Consider the following 18,418-nt stretch of genomic DNA (forward strand, 5'->3'; position numbering starts at 1 on the left):
TTATTGCTGTGGTCGTGAACGGGGTACCAGCAAAGTGCAGCACCCCCCTTGGCTGGTGTTTATTTGCCACCGCTGCATACTTCTGCCGGCCTTCAGCTCACTGCTCCGCGACCTGTAACAGCTGCTATATTTTAGATAGCCATTTTATTTTTTTTTTTTTAGTTTTAGTTCCATATGATCTTTAGGATCATATAAATAAGATATGACAGACTTCAGATTGTTATTTTCTGGCATGTAGCAAATAAAATTACCAAACGATAAGACAAGCATATGTATGTAAACACAAAGCTGGTGTTGCCAGACTCATAGACTGTTTTTTTTAAGTACTGAAGCGTTCCGTTAAGGTGGATTGGAACGGTTTGTTATTTTAATATTTTTATTCCGCATATACCGCCCAGTGAATTACAAAAGGACGAACGTTTCCAAACAAAGTATTTTTGTTCAAAAAACGTATTGTAAAATATGAAAATAAAAACTAAAAAAACTAAACGTCCCATTTTAATTAACTACCGTGCATGTTTGCTAAAAACGAAAAAATACTCAGACAGTGTAAGATGCTCTGAACTGGTAAGTGTGGCCATTTTTGGTAATTAAAAACTTTTAAACGGTCATTTTTACAAAAATGTGTCATACGTTAAAAGTTGAGGAATCTCAAGGGCTATACACCTTAACATTTTATTTAAAATCGTTAAAACCGTTTTTAAGAAATAAGAAAAAGGATAAAACAAAAACTAAATAAAAAACTTTGGCCCATTAATTTTTAAACGGTAGTATTTAGATAAATCGTGTTTAAAAGGCATACATAGTATTTCGAAATATTTTTCTAACGACGTATAGCACAAGCCTGTAGATTTATTAGTTCACAAGATATGTGTATACAAAATTTAGCTTATTATAGCTTTTTTCCGCCAAACTATCTAGTTTTTCAAAAAGTCATTTCTAATGTTTCTTGTATTGAGCTGTTAAACATCGTCTATAATTTGCCTTACTCTAAACTAACGTTTTGGGACACACTGACGAACGGAACGGACAAACTGACCAGCCCCAACAGATAAAATGTTCTACATTTTAACTTTTACACTTTCACCACTTTTTCTCCCAAACCAATTGATTTTTTTAATGCCTTGGTATACAATTATTTTAGTTTTTGCAATACCTTACGATAGATGTGTCACTCAAAACACTCGCCATTACACACCCTCCTGGTGCGCTTCGTCACTAAGCGGACTGCTAGGTAAAACAGATTATTGCTGATATTGCAAGCCCTCTTTCGGCCTAAAGATAAACTCATTTATTTCAAAATCGATAGGAAACGCACGTTAGTGTGCCCGCACTGCAAATCGAAGGCAACCTAAGCGTGGTGAAAAATCGTAACGGGATTGTAAGTGAGCTAAAGAGAAACCGCACGAACAAAACACTCTCTTAAGATAAGCCCGGTCACAGCCATTAAAATTAGTTGAACAGACCAGAATTGGTATTTGGTCGGTTCTCTTTTGTATGCTGCCCTTGTGGTGCTTTTTCTCTCGAGCTTCGTGAGAGATGGACAGTTAGAAGGACTGTTGTAGATGGCTGCTGCCTTTGTTGTTCTTTTCCTTGGCCACCGCTGATGGTGCTGATTTTTTGGTTGTTGTTGTGCTGCTGCTGCCCCTACAAGAACTGTTTTCGTGTTGGCTTATCATGGATAAATCAGTCAACCTACTGGTAATGCTAAGACAAGACGTACGCGTGTCACACAATATATAGTCAAAAATAAAAAAGTTTGCGCTTAAAGTTGTATAAGTACTTTTAAGTTGCTATTGAAAGCAGGAGCGAAGGTAATTTAATAATGTCTGAATTTAACTTGTCTACGGAAAAATTAAACTACTTTACAGAAGTGATAAAAACGTACGACAATAAACATAAATGCAAGTTTAATGGATAATAGTCAACAACAAAACAATTTCAAAAAACAGTTCAGCTTACTTTCCTGAAGTACTTATGTACAAATAAAATGCACACAAAAATTGTATAAAATAAAATACAACAGTTTACAATAACTTCGAGCACATAGAATTAATATGCAGATGTGTATGAATGTATTTTTTCCTTCGGGCTTTCGCTAACACACATTGCTCCCACAGCTTCGAAGTAACGCCATCCTCAGTACCATTCTTGTCGGTACTTCTTGGTAAAGTCCTTGCAACGGAAGCTTTTCCGATTCGTTTCATCTTGTGCCCACAAGCTCCGATTATTGAGTACGACTTTAACCGCTGACACGAACCAGACGAACGACAAAGCTTTGCAGTGTAAGCGTGTATAATTTACATAAAGCAAAATAAAGACAGCGAAGCTAATTTCGGCAAGCCGAAGTAGATATACTCTTGCATATTAAAACAAAATGAAAACATGCAATTAAAAGCATACGTAAATCCTTGTGGACGGCAGTACACCTAGTGAGAAAGAGCACCAGGAGAGAGAGCTAATGTGACAAGCATATTGCAACGTGCCGAATGTGAACAGTTTAAAGGTTTGTAGTTTCTTAATACATTTTATCCACAGAAGTTAATATCGATCGTCACTATTATCGTTTTGTGGGATATAGTATAGCCGCAATATCCTATTGGTTCAAACGAAACGAAACAGATGAATTTTAAGTAAGTTATGTAGATTTTCTGAGAAAAAAAGAGATTATAATTAAAAACTAGTTTTTTTTAGAAAAATTAAATTTTGGCATTACTGTTAATTTATTGACACGACAGTTCTAGCGCGTCAACAAAAATGATATCACTTACTTGTAGAGTAAAAGGGTATACTATTCGTCAGAAAGCATTTAACAGGCAGAAGGAAGCGTTTCCGACCTCATAAAGTTTATATTTTCTTGATCAGGATCAGAAACCGAGTCGATCTAGCCATGTCCGTCTGTCCGTCCGTCCGTATGGACGCTGAGATCTCGAAATCTAGAGCTAGAGCAGTCAGACTTGGTATGCAGATTATAGAAAAAAATTTATAATAGAAAAAAATTTTAAGTGAAATATATTTGTCTCATTATTGTTATCGATTGACCATTGATGTGCCACGCCCACTTTCACGCCCACAAACCTCCCAAAACTATGGTAGCAACAGTTTTTATGCCAGAAAAGGTTATTTTGCTGAAATGTATTTGCCTTATATATACTTTTCGATTGGAATAAAAAAATGTTTGACACGCCCACTCTAACGACCCAAACGGGTAAAACGCTTAAAACTGTTTTGCGCCCACACATACCGAAACAGCCGTTGGGGGCGCTTTACAGTTTTGCTTTCCTGCTTATATATCCCTATTTTCCTTTTGCTCTCTCAAGCTGAGTAACGGGAGGCACTCGACTACAGCGTTTTTGTTTGATTTCATGTTTTGAATGATATGGTTCTAGGTTTAGTGTAATAATAATTTTCAACATTGCTTTATAAATTATAAATTTTTTATATATATTCTAGTTTCAGGATTTCATTGGAAAACTTCTTTATAAGATCAGCAAGTATAAGCAATGCAATGCTATTAACGTTGTGGTCTTAAAAAGTTAAGAAAAAAAAAACTGAAGATGAAACTAACAAGAGACAAAATTATAATTCTGGCCATCATGCTGATGCTGAGTCCAGTAGCCAACTTAAAGAGTCTTAATAACGTACATACTCAGGACACTGTGTCGGTGTCTTTGCCTGGCGATATAATACTTGGTGGGTTATTTCCCGTCCATGAAAAAGGTGAAGGTGCTCCATGTGGACCAAAAGTATATAACAGAGGAGTACAACGCCTGGAGGCAATGCTCTATGCTATAGATCGCGTAAATAACGACTCTAATATTCTTCCCGGAATAACGATAGGGGTGCATATACTTGACACCTGTTCGAGGGACACATATGCCCTTAACCAGTCACTTCAGTTTGTAAGAGCTTCCCTCAACAACTTGGACACTTCTGTGTTTGAGTGTTCAGATTCGTCAAGCCCACAAATAAGAAAAAACGCTTCATCGGGACCCGTTTTCGGAGTTATTGGTGGATCCTACAGTTCAGTGTCTCTGCAAGTAGCCAACTTGCTGCGTCTGTTTCATATTCCCCAAATATCACCGGCATCAACTGCTAAAACGCTATCGGACAAATCACGATTTGATCTATTTGCTAGAACAGTACCGCCAGACACTTTTCAATCCGTAGCCCTTGTAGATATACTCAAAAATTTTAATTGGTCCTATGTATCCACGATACACTCGGAGGGATCTTATGGTAAGTCTTTAAAGGGTGTAAATAAATATCTTCATCAAATTAAAAAACATAAATATTAGAAAAAATCGAGTTTTTTATTTGATTTAAAGTAAACTATACAAATTATTCTGTACAAATAAATTTGTATGCCATATTTTTCGTAAATTAATACGTAAAGAACACTAGTGAACAAATACACAAAAAGTGTGAGTTGTGCGTTGTCGCATGTATTCTTTAGGAAACTTATAATTTCGCTTTATACTTTATTAAGAACAATTAAAAAAAGATGTTTGGTTTTAAACAACACAACGCTTTCTAAGGGAATAACATGAACATCCTTACGTTGGTCAATACTGAAATCCAATTTTTAGACAATGCAAAGCCATGGCACATAAAATTAACATAATTTTACCATAAATTTCCTCAAAATTTGGCTTGTTTGGTTCGTATGGACGGTAACTTTAAAGTTGTGCACGTCTTGATTAGCAGTCAACAGACGTCTTTCAATTTATGATTATCCGTTTAACCTTTTTTTTGGAGATCTAGATCAATCCATAGACCTTTCAATCGGAAGGTATTGATAAGATGAATACATTTCAGAAACATAATTGTTCTAGCATGAAAACTGTGGCCGGCACAGCTTTGTGTGGTTTGTGGGCGTTAGAGTGGGCGTGTCAAAATTTGGGCTCAAACGATAGGTATTGACGAGATCAATACATTTCATTTTAAATTTTGTTTCTAACGGAAAGATGGACGTGGCCAGATCGAGTCAGCTAGTGATCCTGATCCAAAAAAAAAAATATTTTGTGGGGTCGGAAACGCTTCCTTCTGCCTGTTACATACTTTCCGACAAATCTAGTATACCCTTTTACTCTACGAGTAACGCGTATAAAAAGTAATCGTCGTTGTCTTATTAACTTCTACCTTGGGAAATATATTTTTTTCATATTTCAGAACTTTAAATAAATTTAAAAAAAACAAGATAGAAAGTTAACTTCGCCAAGCCGAAGTTTTAATACCTTTGCAGATATAAAAAAAATTAATGTTAGTAACACCATGTTCAATTCTTAAGGATTGTTGGATTGATATTATTTTCCCACCAATTTTCCGATCATTCCTATGACAATTATATGATAGAGTCACCGGACTTTGATAAATTTAAATCAGAAATTCAAAGCTAATTAAAACATGTTTTTCCATGCGTAGGAGGTTATATGTTAAAATATGTGATATAGACGTCCGCTTTTGAAGAAATTCAATTCGAAATTCTGAAATAATTAATAATAATAATAATAAAATATTTCTTATTCCCAAGTTAAGAAGGTTATACGTTAAAAATCACCAAAGATATAATATGTTCATATTATTTTTCCACCAATTTTCCGATCGTTCGTATGGCAGCTATGTGGTATAGTCGCCCGATTTTAAAAAAATTTAGTTCGAAATTAAGAACTAAGTAAAAAAAAAAGCGTAGGAGTTTATATTTCAAATAACACCAAAGATATAATTTTTTAAACATTTTTCCCGATAGTTCCTATGGGAACTATAAGATATAGTTGTCCGATCCGGCTGGTTCCGATAGCTTTAAATCTGAGAGATTAGTTTGAGTAGAAACAGACAGACAGACGGATGGACAGGCGAGAATGGCTAGATCGAATAGTTTTGTAATAAGTTTTAGTTTTTGTAAAAATTGCTACAAAAGAAACTTCGGCTTGCAGGAGTTAGTTTCCGTTAATGTTTTTAAAATGTCATAAAGCTATCATAGGAACAATCGGATACCATTTATAGGTAGAACAATAAGAAAACAATTACAACTTCGTTATTTTTAATCTTATTTTCCGCTATATAGAATCTATTTATAGCTGCTAAGGAAGATTTGCAGATTAATGTCAAACTATACAAAAATTGTTTTTTTTTATTTTTGGCAAAAGTATACATTAATTTTGTTTTTATATATTTAATTTCAATATTGTAAAAGTAAAATATACATTCAGGATCTATTCGCAAAAACAACTTCGGCTTGCCTCAGTTAGCTTTCTTTCTTGCTTCTGGTAACATCATTTAATTCCAACAGGTACAATGGGCTTTTCCTCTGTTTGTGGTATAAGTATAGATAAGAAATTAAATAAATCAACAAGCTTATTTGTTAAAGAACAATTTTTCGGACATTTCGAAATGTTATAGGTAAACTTCTATTTTCTTGGAGATTAATTATTTGGAATAAATTGGTACAATTTTAACAACTAAACCATTTATTTAGCCTAGTCAACCAATAAGTCACAACAAATAATCTGAATATGTTTAAATCAATTTCTAGGTGAATATGGGATTGAAGCTTTTCACAAGGAAGCCACCGAACGGCACGTATGCATAGCGGTAGCCGAGAAAGTGCCAAGCGCAGCAGACGATAAAGTTTTTGACTTAATAATTGGCAAACTTCAAAAGAAGCCCAACGCCCGCGGAGTTGTACTCTTTACAAGAGCCGAGGATGCGCGCCGCATTCTTCAGGCAGCTAAGCGCGCTAATTTATCACAACCGTTTCACTGGATAGCAAGTGACGGTTGGGGCAAGCAACAAAAACTTCTTGAAGGCTTGGAGGATATTGCCGAGGGCGCTATAACTGTAGAACTACAGTCGGAAATAATCGAAGATTTTGATCACTATATGATGCAGCTGACGCCGGAAACAAATCAAAGGAACCCGTGGTTTGCTGAGTACTGGGAGGACACGTTCAATTGCATTCTCGAACCAGTGTCGGATCAAACAAATTCCCCAACCAGTATCGATTCCACTGAGATAAAGATCGCTACCAAGTCTAAAACAACATGCGAAGATAGCTTTCGGTTATCTGAGAAAGTTGGGTACGTTTTCAATAGAAGTATTAAGAATGTGACTTCGTTTGTACCCTTTTTATAACTCTGCAAAAGCATGTAATTTAATCCCTTGCATATTTCCTTATAATGCATCAACCTTCTAACTTATAACTAAGCTGGCTACTATATACATAGGTATAATATAATATATATAACAGGAAATAAATTATATCTTCGGCGTTTTTTAACATATAACCTAAGCTTGGAAATTGGTTTCCATTGTTCATTTTTATAACAATAGTTAGAAATTAAACATGGTGTTAATAACATTGAATATTTCTAATAACGGCAAGAGAACGCAAACCTCTGCTTGCCAAAGCTAACATCTCTTCTTGATATTGGTATTTATTTTACTTAAAGTTAGAGACCTTATGTGTTCTTTAAAAGAAATTCAAATTTTTAAAAGATGGTAATTTTGTAAAGTAAAAAACCAAATTAAATATTCATTCAGAAATCGGTTTAAATCTTTGTTTGCAATGAACGGAGCATCCGATTTTAACAAATGAGGTTTCAATCGACAGTTTTATATACGGCCAACCCCAACAGATCATTTATTCTAAATTTTTACTTTTAAACTTTTACCGCTCTTCCTCCCAAATTTAAATTAAAAACATAGCATTCAATCCTTTTAGTTTTTGCCATATATTTTGATTGATATTATTTTAAAGCTCAAACAATTAAAAAAAACACTATCGGTATCGAAGAACATAGGGATGTTGTCATAATGACATAATATAGGGTCAAAAAAGCTTTTACAAATAATGTAGTAATTTATTTAGAATCAAAATGTTGGCTTTAATTGATAGTGTCATGTCATTTTCACAAATACTTCTTAAATACTCAAGCATTTTTATACCCTTGCAGAGGGTAACATGATTTCAACGCACTAAAGGAGACGTTTCCAGCCCGTAAAGTATATGTATATGTATATGGATGGAAACGTCTCCTTCTTAATCAGCATTACTAGATGATTCAATCTAGCTATGTCCGTCCGTCTGTCCGTCCGTTTCTACGCAAACTAGTCTCTTAGCTTTATAGCTTAAAAGTTTTCTTTCTTTTGCAGGTAGTATATGAGTCGGAACGAGCCGGCTCGGACCACTATATCTTATAGCTTTTATAAAAATATTCGGAAAACAAAATTTAAAAAATTATATCTTTGTTGTTTTAAACATATAACCACAATACCATTTTTTAATTGGGTTTGAACTTTAAATTAAATTTTATAAAAATCGGACGATTATATCATATATCTGCCATAAAAACGATCGGAAAATTAGTGGTAAAATAAAATGAAAAAATTTTATCTTCGGTGTTTCTAACATATAAGCTCCTACGCTTGGAAATAACATTTTTTAATTGTTTTGAATTTAGAATAAAATTTTATCAAAATCAAAATATCATATAGCTGCCACAGAAACGATCGATGTTTTTCGGTGCTTTTCAACAAGCAGCCTTCTAAGCTTGGAAACAACAATTTTTTATTAGTTTTGAATTCCGAATTAAATTGTATCAAAATCGGACTACTATATCATATAGCTGTCATAGGAACGATCGGAAAATTGCTGCAAAAATAATATGAAACAAATTAAAGCTTTGGGCCTCTTTGACATATTAGCTTATAGCATTGGGAATATAATTCTATATTCTATATTTTTAAGAATTTCGAATTCAATTTAATAACAATCGGACTACTCTAACATATACATAGATGTAAAAAAAACTGGTCTGAAAAAAAATGAATGAATTAATTTTTTTAATATCACTGAAGTCAGCAACAATCCTTAAAAATTTCACATGGTGTTACTAAAGTTGATTATTTCTTATAAGTGCAAGGGTATACAACTTTCCTTTCTTGTTAATTTTATTTTTACTTACAGATACGAACAGGAGTCCAAAACTCAATTTGTTGTGGATGCTGTATACGCATTTGCCTATGCACTTCATAATTTACATAATGATCGTTGTAATACACAAAGCGACCAAACGTCGGAACAACGAAAGCACCACCATAGTGAGTCTGTGTGGTACAGAAAACTATCGACTGATACGAAGTCCCAGGCGTGTCCCGACATGGCAAACTATGACGGAAAGGATTTTTACAACAACTACTTGTTAAACGTCTCGTTTATAGGTTGGGTTCTTTCTTTTTGTTTCAATATTCATACCTATCACTCGTAGAGTAGAGTCAAAAAGTAGGTTCCAGGTAGATGGAAGTTTCTGACCATATAAGTATGTATATATATTCTTGATGATCATTACTAACCGAGTCCATCTAGTCAAGTCCGCCTGTTCGTATGAACGCTGTGATTACAGTTTTTAAACAGCGCAGGTTGATTCATCGGAGTTTCAAGCTCACAATTTAAAGATATTTATTCATAATAAATTAATATTTAGTATATAGATTACTTCCTATCTTAATGATGAGAATTGTACTAATTTTATTATTATTTTAAAATATTTGATTAATTACAACAGTATTTAACTGGCATCGATACCCTCCGGTGGGTAGTGTGGCGTGATCGGTTGTGTGTGCCGCGCCAGCAGAAATTCCCTAGAATTACTTTTAATTGAATTTCAAAGAATGTAATGGGCATCTGATAGTCGAGGCAGTCGACTATAGCTTTTCTTTTTATTTTGTTATTAACTCTTCAATTACGATTTGATTTAACCCGAAAAGATCTTGCCGGCAGCGAAGTCAAGTTTGATCGTCAGGGCGATGGATTGGCAAGGTATGATATTTTAAATTATCAACGTCTGGAAAACTCATCTGGATATCAGTATAAGGTACGATTATAATATCAATAAATATTGTATTTAAATGAAACACATTTTCTGTCCAACGAATTCCTCCGTTATCAGATAATAAATAACCATTTTAATGCTCGTAGAGTTACTCGTATAAGTTTTTGTTGTATTTCTCTGAAAGTATGTCATAGGTAAAAAGACGCGTTTCTGGTGGTATTCTTTTTATCAATGTCCAACTACTTCCAAACTTTAGAAATCGGACTATTCATTCAAATTTAAAAGCAAATTATAATTAGTTCAACAAAAACACGAAGCAAGGGTTCGTGACGATCACAAGCCATCCACATACAAAGGTGCTGATATCAACATTTGTGACGAAATATGCGCTTGTGCATTCTGCCTGCTTCACCAAAATATTTAATCTTCTCGCATCAAAAGTATATTTTTTTGCTGATTGTTGAATAAGAGCATTTTAAAAGGTGTATTTAGTAGAATGTACAATCTTAAAAAAAGTTTATATCAGAACCCTTGTTTATTGATGGTGTGTGATCGTCACGACACTTACCTATTAAAAACGTGTTCATATCCGTGCAGAGGGTGTTACGATGACTTTTCTTAATTAGAAAATCTTTTCTTATACAGATAGCACGATTCTGAAGACTTAGTTCTTTAGAAGCTGTAAGCATTTAAAATCTAGCTGCTTTATGTAGATTTCCAAAAGTCTGTCTTAACAGGTCAAATTTTATACATAGATATACAAGTTTTTCACTTTCACTTTTCTATCTCCCAAAACCAATTTAAAATTCCTAAAGTCTTACAATTTCTAAAATACGCAATCTTCTTAGTTTTTGATATACCTTTTGATTTGTCTATTACTCGTTCCAATCGTGCCGCAGCAGAATCTGCGGCTATATTAAGTAATTGCCTTTGCACACTCTTCTGGTTCGTGACATTTTGAAAATTTAATCCACATTGCACATTACAAGTCACAAGCCGCTAAGGACGCCGTAGGCGACTTGGCGTTGTAGGCTAGGCGGCGCTGGCCAAAAACAAGCTTGTCTCCATTCCTTATACTCTGCCTTCAGAAATAGTCTGCTGATAAGAGTGCGAGAGAAAGAGAGCGTTTTCTCTTGGGTATACTAGATTTATCAGACCAGGATAAGGGTATTAATCAGGGTCACTAGCTCAGAAGATCTAGCCATTGCCGTCTAACCGTCAGAACGAACGCTGAGATTGGAAACCAATTGAGCTAGAAATTAGTTTAAATCAATTTAATTTAAAAAGGCGTGCGAGGCGATAAAGATATACAAGTAGAAAGCGAATTTTCTTAGCATTTCACTCCCAAATTTAAATTACTTTTAAAATTAAAAAATATGGGTGCCTTTGAATCCTCATGCTAAATCGCAACATTCTAGTTTTTAAAGTGATCAAGATCTTAGCGTTCATAAAAATGAAGAGACAGTCGAACATAGCGACAAAGGTATAAAAGTACAAAGCGTTTTTTCTTAGGATTGCATTCCCATGAAGTATTAATTTGAATTGAATAATTGATTATCAAAATCTCCTTCCTTTACAAAATCTCACAGTCCGGACGCCTATAACATCTGAACCACCCTAAAAACATGCTTTTTGTGATTATATTTTTAAGTACAAATGATTTATTATTCTTAAAACGTACCTTTTTATAACTTCATATAAGTACGACTCGGAACATTCTGAAAAACTTTTGATCTTAAATCATTCGTTCTACATTTTCTGGGTGTAATTATACCTAGCTTCAGTGCTTATTTATTAGTAACACGTGTAATATACATAAATTTGAGAAATGTATTATTTAAATAACTCTTTAGGTTATTGGCAAATGGTTTAATGGACTGCAACTAAATTCTGAAACAGTTGTATGGAACAAGGAAGCAGAGCAACCAACTTCCGCATGTTCGCTGCCTTGTGAGGTTGGGATGATAAAAAAACAACAGGTATTTCATTTTGGTTAAAAGGACAGTTCTTTTCTATCATCGACTGGTTTCTTACAGGGAGATACCTGTTGCTGGATATGCGACAGCTGCGAATCCTTCGAATACGTATATGACGAGTTTACATGTAAGGACTGCGGTCCAGGACTTTGGCCTTATGCAGACAAGCTTTCCTGCTTTGCTTTAGATATTCAATACATGCGATGGAACTCCTTATTTGCTCTAATACCCATGGCCATAGCAATATTCGGTATTGCTGTGACAATTATAGTAATGCTACTATTTGCAAAAAATCACGATACTCCATTGGTAAGGGCGTCAGGACGGGAGCTAAGCTATACTCTTCTCTTCGGTATTTTGGTTTGTTACTGTAATACCTTTGCGCTGATAGCTAAACCAACAATTGCTTCATGTGTTCTGCAGAGGTTTGGTATAGGGGTTGGTTTTTCCATAATTTATAGTGCTCTGCTAACAAAAACAAATAGGATTTCACGAATATTTCACTCTGCATCTAAATCAGCTCAGCGCCTTAAGTATATTAGTCCACAATCCCAGGTGGTAATAACAGCCTCTTTAATCGGTAAGATATGAAATTTAACTTAAGCTAAGCTAAGGAATAATATTACATTATGACTTCTTAGCAATACAGGTTCTTATCACCATGATTTGGATGGTAGTTGAACCTCCAGGAACTCGTTTCTATTATCCAGACCGAACAGAAGTGATCCTTAAGTGCAAAATACAGGACATGTCCTTCCTTTTTTCACAGTTGTATAATATGATTCTCATAACAATATGCACAGTTTATGCTATTAAAACGAGGAAAATACCAGAAAATTTTAATGAGTCAAAGTTTATTGGATTCACTATGTACACCACTTGTATAATCTGGCTAGCTTTTGTACCCATATACTTTGGAACTGGAAATTCTTATGAGGTATGTTTGTCCTAATTTGTTGTTACTCGCACCGTGATAATCAATTTCTTCTTTACTACACAATTGAAAATATTAAAAATGATCAATATCAACCAAAGAATTTTAACAATTGATCTTTTTTTTTCAACAGTATGTACTAATTTAACCTAAAATTGATCTAGATTAATAGCCTAATCGATCTAGCCATGTCCGCCTGTCCGTATGAACGCAGATATCTTTAAAAAAGCGAAGATGCCGCCAAATGCCCTATCTGATAATCAACGAACTCGACTACAAGGTGTCTTCCGGTTTTTCATTAAGTAGTTATAATTTCAAACAAGCTCTGCTAATAACTTTAGATTCCGAAATGCTGTGTGTTTTCCCTAAGTGTTTACGTTTTTATACTTATAATAAAATCATATAAACCTGAAGTCAAAATTAAATCTTTCAGAGCCTTTATACAGTCCCAAACATAATAATGGCTATCGAATTTACCGCCTTCGAGATTAATTCTAAGTAGTGCCTAAACAAATTGGAATCGCCTACTGCGTTCATTATTGCTTTAAGTTGTTTTACACTTTAAAACAGTTGCTACATATGTTAACAATTCTATTTTTCAGGTGCAAACTACTACGTTATGTATTTCAATAAGTCTGAGTGCATCAGTTGCTCTTGTTTGTTTGTATTCACCCAAGGTGTACATCCTCGTCTTTCACCCGGATAAAAACGTCCGTAAGTTAACCATGAACAGCACCGTCTACAGGCGTTCAGCTGCAACTGGAGCTCAGGGTGCGCCCAGCAGCTCCGTATATAGTCGCACACAGGCAGGCAACACTGTACCGACAGGAGGGGCGTTGGGTACTACAGCATCAAGTGCCCTTCAAACACAAAACAGCTCTAATCTTGACGAGCCTTCGGGCCAATCAGCTGTTGTTCACAAAAGCAGTGATTATAGTAATGGCGAATTCATGCCCGAGGAATGCGAATGTGCTGAGGCATTCTGCAACCGAGTAAAAAATTAAATTTTAAGCCGAGGAATATCACACTTGAATATTGGTCGACAACCGATGCTTTTTAGAAAAGACTAGTTATCCTATGGAAATGTACATCTTTAATTTAGATTATACTTCGCTAGTTAAACACGAAACGAAACTTATAATATCACGATTAAAGTAGAATAATAACCATATACTGGAATAGTTAAGTGTAAGAAAAATCTGTAGAGATTTATATATTAAGCAGCGCTCCCATTCGCCAAAATAGGTAGTCTATTTCATCTCGGATAAAGAATCTCAAGAAATTGTTGTTTTAACCAAAATGTTAAGGTTCTAAAGAATTTCGAAATAATTTTTTCCCATCACTAATTAAGAAAAATTGTACATTAAAAAATAAGAATACTTATTTATTAGCGTTTTCAACTTTGAGAACCATGTTCCTGATTTAACTGGATTGTTGTTTTCATTCAGTTTTAGTCTTATTTCTTTCAACTATGTATATATTAAGCAATAACACCTCCTAATCCTTCAAGGAGAAACAATAAAGTCGAGGCCTTCGACTGTTATATACCCATTAATCTGATTCATATAAAATCAAATTGCCAGGCATTTTGATTTGCGCGGCACTTACCACTGATGCTAGCGCCACGGTACCTTGCGGACTTTAGATGTAATACTGACCATGCCAAAGTCTGTTTAACTTATTTAGTCATTACGTTGGGTACAATTTTCAACATTTAGATACACCGAAAAAAAATCTTCAAAAAGGAGGAAGGCTGTCAGACTTTAGCGTTATTGGAGTTAGAGGAGCGGTGGCATTTTGCTGAATAAAACAAACGCTGCAGAAAATGTACATGTACTTGTTTTATACAATCCTTTTAGATTTTGCAGTTCAATATGTATATCAGGGAGGGTCGAATGAGGAGCCTGAAAATCGTATTTTAAAGGATTGTAAACAACATTGCCGAAGTCCAACAGCTTATATGTAGGATTGAAAATCAATTTACCAAAACAAAAAGTTGTCATGCCCACAAACCGATCAAAATCGTACATTTAAGCACTGATATCTCGCAGGTGTATTTCAGCAGGGTGTCACTCTCTCTCTTCGGATTTAAACAATTGGGGTGTCATTCGACGCGTATTTTCGGTAAAAATACAACAAGGCCAATAAAATGTGGCCTATATTCTCAACCGCCTAAAAATGTCATATTTTATAAATTTTCTTTTAATAATTTAATACAATATAAGGAAGTCGCCCTCCCACACCTTTCTTAAGCGCTTCGTTAATCAGTGGATCTTAATCCGCTTGTCAATACCTACTGCCACGGACTGTAAATAAATAGTAAAAAGTAAAAAATTTAAAAATGTAAAGAAAATAAAATTTAAAAAAAAATATATAATTTTTTTTAGCGTTTTTCTTGTTTTCAGTAGAAATAAAGCAATTGTTTCCATTTTTCCGTGCCATATTCAAATTAATTTACTAGAAACATGTTTATCTGACCATGTCCATGCAGATTCTATTTTCAAATACAGCGAAACTTTGTTTCGTCAGGGTGGCTCCCTAATTTTCAATGTTAGAATAAACATTAACAGAAATGTATAGCTCTCATCGATAGCTATCAATGAATCGAAAAAAGGTTTAAAACAAATCGACCCTATAGACGCTGATCTCTCGGAAAGTATGACATCATAAATTAAGGGACCACACTAACTCGTACCAACAACCAAAAAAGTCTTTAAACTCAAAACTTTAATGCCCACAAACGCCCTAACACTATAATTTGTCTTCGCCACATTACTATGTAAAAAAAAAGATAAAGATAGTATGATTTATATTTATAAGGTTATAATTATTTCAGTCACTAGTTTGCAATGCAGTAAAGGTTATTTGTTTTACCTTTCCTACCCGATTCGATATAGTTTTCCGATCCTGCATAAGAAATGAGACTTTTGGAAAGTCGGACAGCTTCAAACGTTTGCCTAGAAACGGACATGACTATTTTCACTCGTCTAATTATCATGAATATAAAAAAAAATATATATTTATTTAGCCATTTAGCCATATCTCTATAGAGATTACATTTTACTTTATAGAGTAGGAAACGCTTTTTGTTACATTTGTTCAGACGACTGTAAATTAATTATTTTATTCTACGAGTAACAGGTATAAAAAGTGAAAATTTACTTTTTTTAAGATCACATAATGATTTTAGGCTGATAAAACTGTATCATATCGACTACATTTCACTTTTCCTAAGATATAATAAATAAAACAAGAAAGGAAGTTGTATACCCTTGCAGTTATAATAAATAGTCAAAGTTTGTAACGCCATGTTTAATTTTTAAGGACTGTTGCTGGCTTCTGTGATATTAAAAAAAATTACTTCATTATTTCTCTGCCATTTCCTTGACAGCTTTATGATAGAGTCGTCCGATTTTTATAAATTTTAATTCGAAATTCTTAAATATATAAAAAATGGTATTCTTATATTTATAAGATAATACCGAAGCTATAATTTGTATCATATTAGTTTCCCACCAATTTTCCGATCGTTCCTATGACAGCTATAAAAAGTGCTATTTTCAAGGGGGTTATATGTTAAAAAACACCAAACATATAATTTTTTTCAGAATATTTTCCCATCAATTTTTTGATTGTTACCATTACAGCTATATGATATAGTCGTCCAATTTTGAAAAAATTTAATACGAAATTCAGACTCTCTTAAAACATGTTATTTCCAAGCGTAGGAGGAGAAAACAGCGAAGTTATAATTTTTTAAAATTTGTTTTGCAATTGTTTCTATGGGAGCTATAAGATATAGTAGCCCTGTCCGACTGGTTCCGTCTTACATACTAACTGCAAAGGAAAGAAGACTTTTGGGAAAGTTCAGCTCGATAGCTTTAAAACTGAGAAACTAGTTTTCGTAGAAACGGACGGACACACGGACATGAAAAATATCGTCTAGATCATAATACCCTCTGCAAGGGTATGCACGTCTATTGGTAGACAATATAAAATTGTGCTCCAAGCGGAATGGAAGTTCTCGACAACCCAACGACAAATAACATCAAAATAAATAACAAATATATCAAAAGTTTTCTCATTGGTTAGGATATGCATAAAAAGTTCAACATGTATAATATGTGAGAAGTAGGATTACTGTTCCTATATATAAGGTTTGTTAACTATTGGGAAAGTTTTAAATCGATAACTTTTAAAATGGGTAAACGGCACAGAAACGAATAAAATATACTTTATAGGATCGGAATATTCGCCTTTATTATTTTACAAAATGTATAGAACAGCTGACGTATATAATTGCCATTATACCCTCTTTTTATATAAGAAAAAAATTGTAAACAATCTTTCAGTGGTAGTTTTTAGTATATGGGGTGCAAATTTTATTTATAAATAATAATCAAAATATATTCAGTTTACTTTACTACTAACTGGTATCAATGTGCACGGCGGCCCACGTAGTGACAAAGAGCACCAGGAGGGTGTGGGAAGGCGACTACTATATATACACAAAATGAAAACCTACTGTAGTCGTCCCATTGTTTCGCGTAATACATCAATCAAAATGTATTGCAAAAACTAAAAGAATTGCATACCAAGACGTTAAAAAAAATTAATTGGTTTGGGAGAAAAGGAAAATGAAAATGTAAAAGTTAAAATTTTAAAAATGTGATTTGTTGGGGCCGGTGGGGATAATTACCACCACCACCATTGCCCCCCTATCGACCTAGTTGTTCTACCACTTTTCGAAAAACTAGCTAGTTTGACAGCTATAAAAACTATTGAAAACTTTTAATAAAGCGTGCCGGATGAAAACAATGTATAAACTGTACTTATTTAGTGAATCGAAATAAGTACTTTTGTTTGTTGAAAGTGCGATCGTCACTATATTTATACCTCGTTAAGAGGTGTTTTTATATTAAATATATGTTTCTCAATAAACATGACACAATAAACTTTTTTGAAACACATTTGTGTATTCGATTGCCGGTGCATCTCTCCATATATCATTCTATGCCTAAGTTGTTGCCGTGACGGATGCTGCTGATGTTGCAAGAAAAGCTGATGCCATCCAACCGGAGATGGAATGTTTTGATGCACATGTTCCGTATTTAAAATTGATTCCACAGTGTGTTTATTAACTTATAAAGGATGGCTTTTAAGACCAATAAAAACGAAAACTGAAAAATTACAAAATATCAATTTAGTGGTAAAAATTTTAACTCAATAGGTTTGATATAAGTAAGATTTAAAACAAATCTAGAAAATTCGAATTCGCACGTATGTATTTAAAACTGGGATTGGCTTAACAGCTTTAAAATGAAAGTGTTCTCATTTCTGCCTCACTTTAAAAATAAAATGTTTTAATTACTTTAAAAAAATTTTATTTTTCTTTAGAGTTAATAACTAATTTAAAGCCATTATCATATCGTGTTTGTCTATAGATAATTACTCCTCTTAATGCTAGTCGTAGGTAAGCTGACCTTTAACGTAAGTATTATGTTCGTGTGTCGCACACACCTAATAACTTATATACAGACAGTTAAAAAATGTTAAACAATGGTGGAATTCCTATAAACGATTTGGATTTACCTACGATTAGTTTAAGGAAAAATCACTTTTTTTGCCATTTCAAAGTTCATAAAAAAGACAATTATATAACAGAAAATAAATGA

The 18,418-nt window shown here is 33.9% G+C and overlaps 1 protein-coding gene across 3 annotated transcripts; it reads left to right on the forward strand.

Annotated features, from left to right (window-relative positions):
* The first annotated feature begins 1,415 nt into the window (after positions 1-1,415).
* LOC108036022 (metabotropic glutamate receptor) lies at positions 1,416-18,305 on the forward strand. Of its 3 annotated transcripts, XM_050886912.1 has the most exons (11): positions 1,416-1,814; positions 1,872-2,506; positions 2,582-2,633; positions 3,454-4,239; positions 6,536-7,079; positions 8,969-9,222; positions 9,769-9,875; positions 11,687-11,812; positions 11,870-12,389; positions 12,451-12,746; positions 13,346-18,305. In XM_050886912.1, exons 4-11 carry the CDS (start codon positions 3,558-3,560, stop codon positions 13,745-13,747), a joined length of 2,931 nt encoding a protein of 976 aa, XP_050742869.1. In that variant the 5' UTR covers positions 1,416-1,814; positions 1,872-2,506; positions 2,582-2,633; positions 3,454-3,557; the 3' UTR covers positions 13,748-18,305. The 3 variants fall into 3 exon arrangements, with proteins under 3 accessions (XP_050742869.1, XP_050742868.1, XP_016967440.1); XM_050886911.1 differs by lacking the exon at positions 2,582-2,633 and having other exon boundaries at positions 1,416-2,506; XM_017111951.3 differs by lacking the exons at positions 1,872-2,506; positions 2,582-2,633 and having other exon boundaries at positions 1,416-1,701.
* The last annotated feature ends 113 nt before the right edge of the window (positions 18,306-18,418 follow it).

Source organism: Drosophila biarmipes, chromosome 4 (assembly GCF_025231255.1).
Source record: "Drosophila biarmipes strain raj3 chromosome 4, RU_DBia_V1.1, whole genome shotgun sequence".
Classification (NCBI taxonomy): Eukaryota; Metazoa; Arthropoda; class Insecta; order Diptera; family Drosophilidae; genus Drosophila; species Drosophila biarmipes.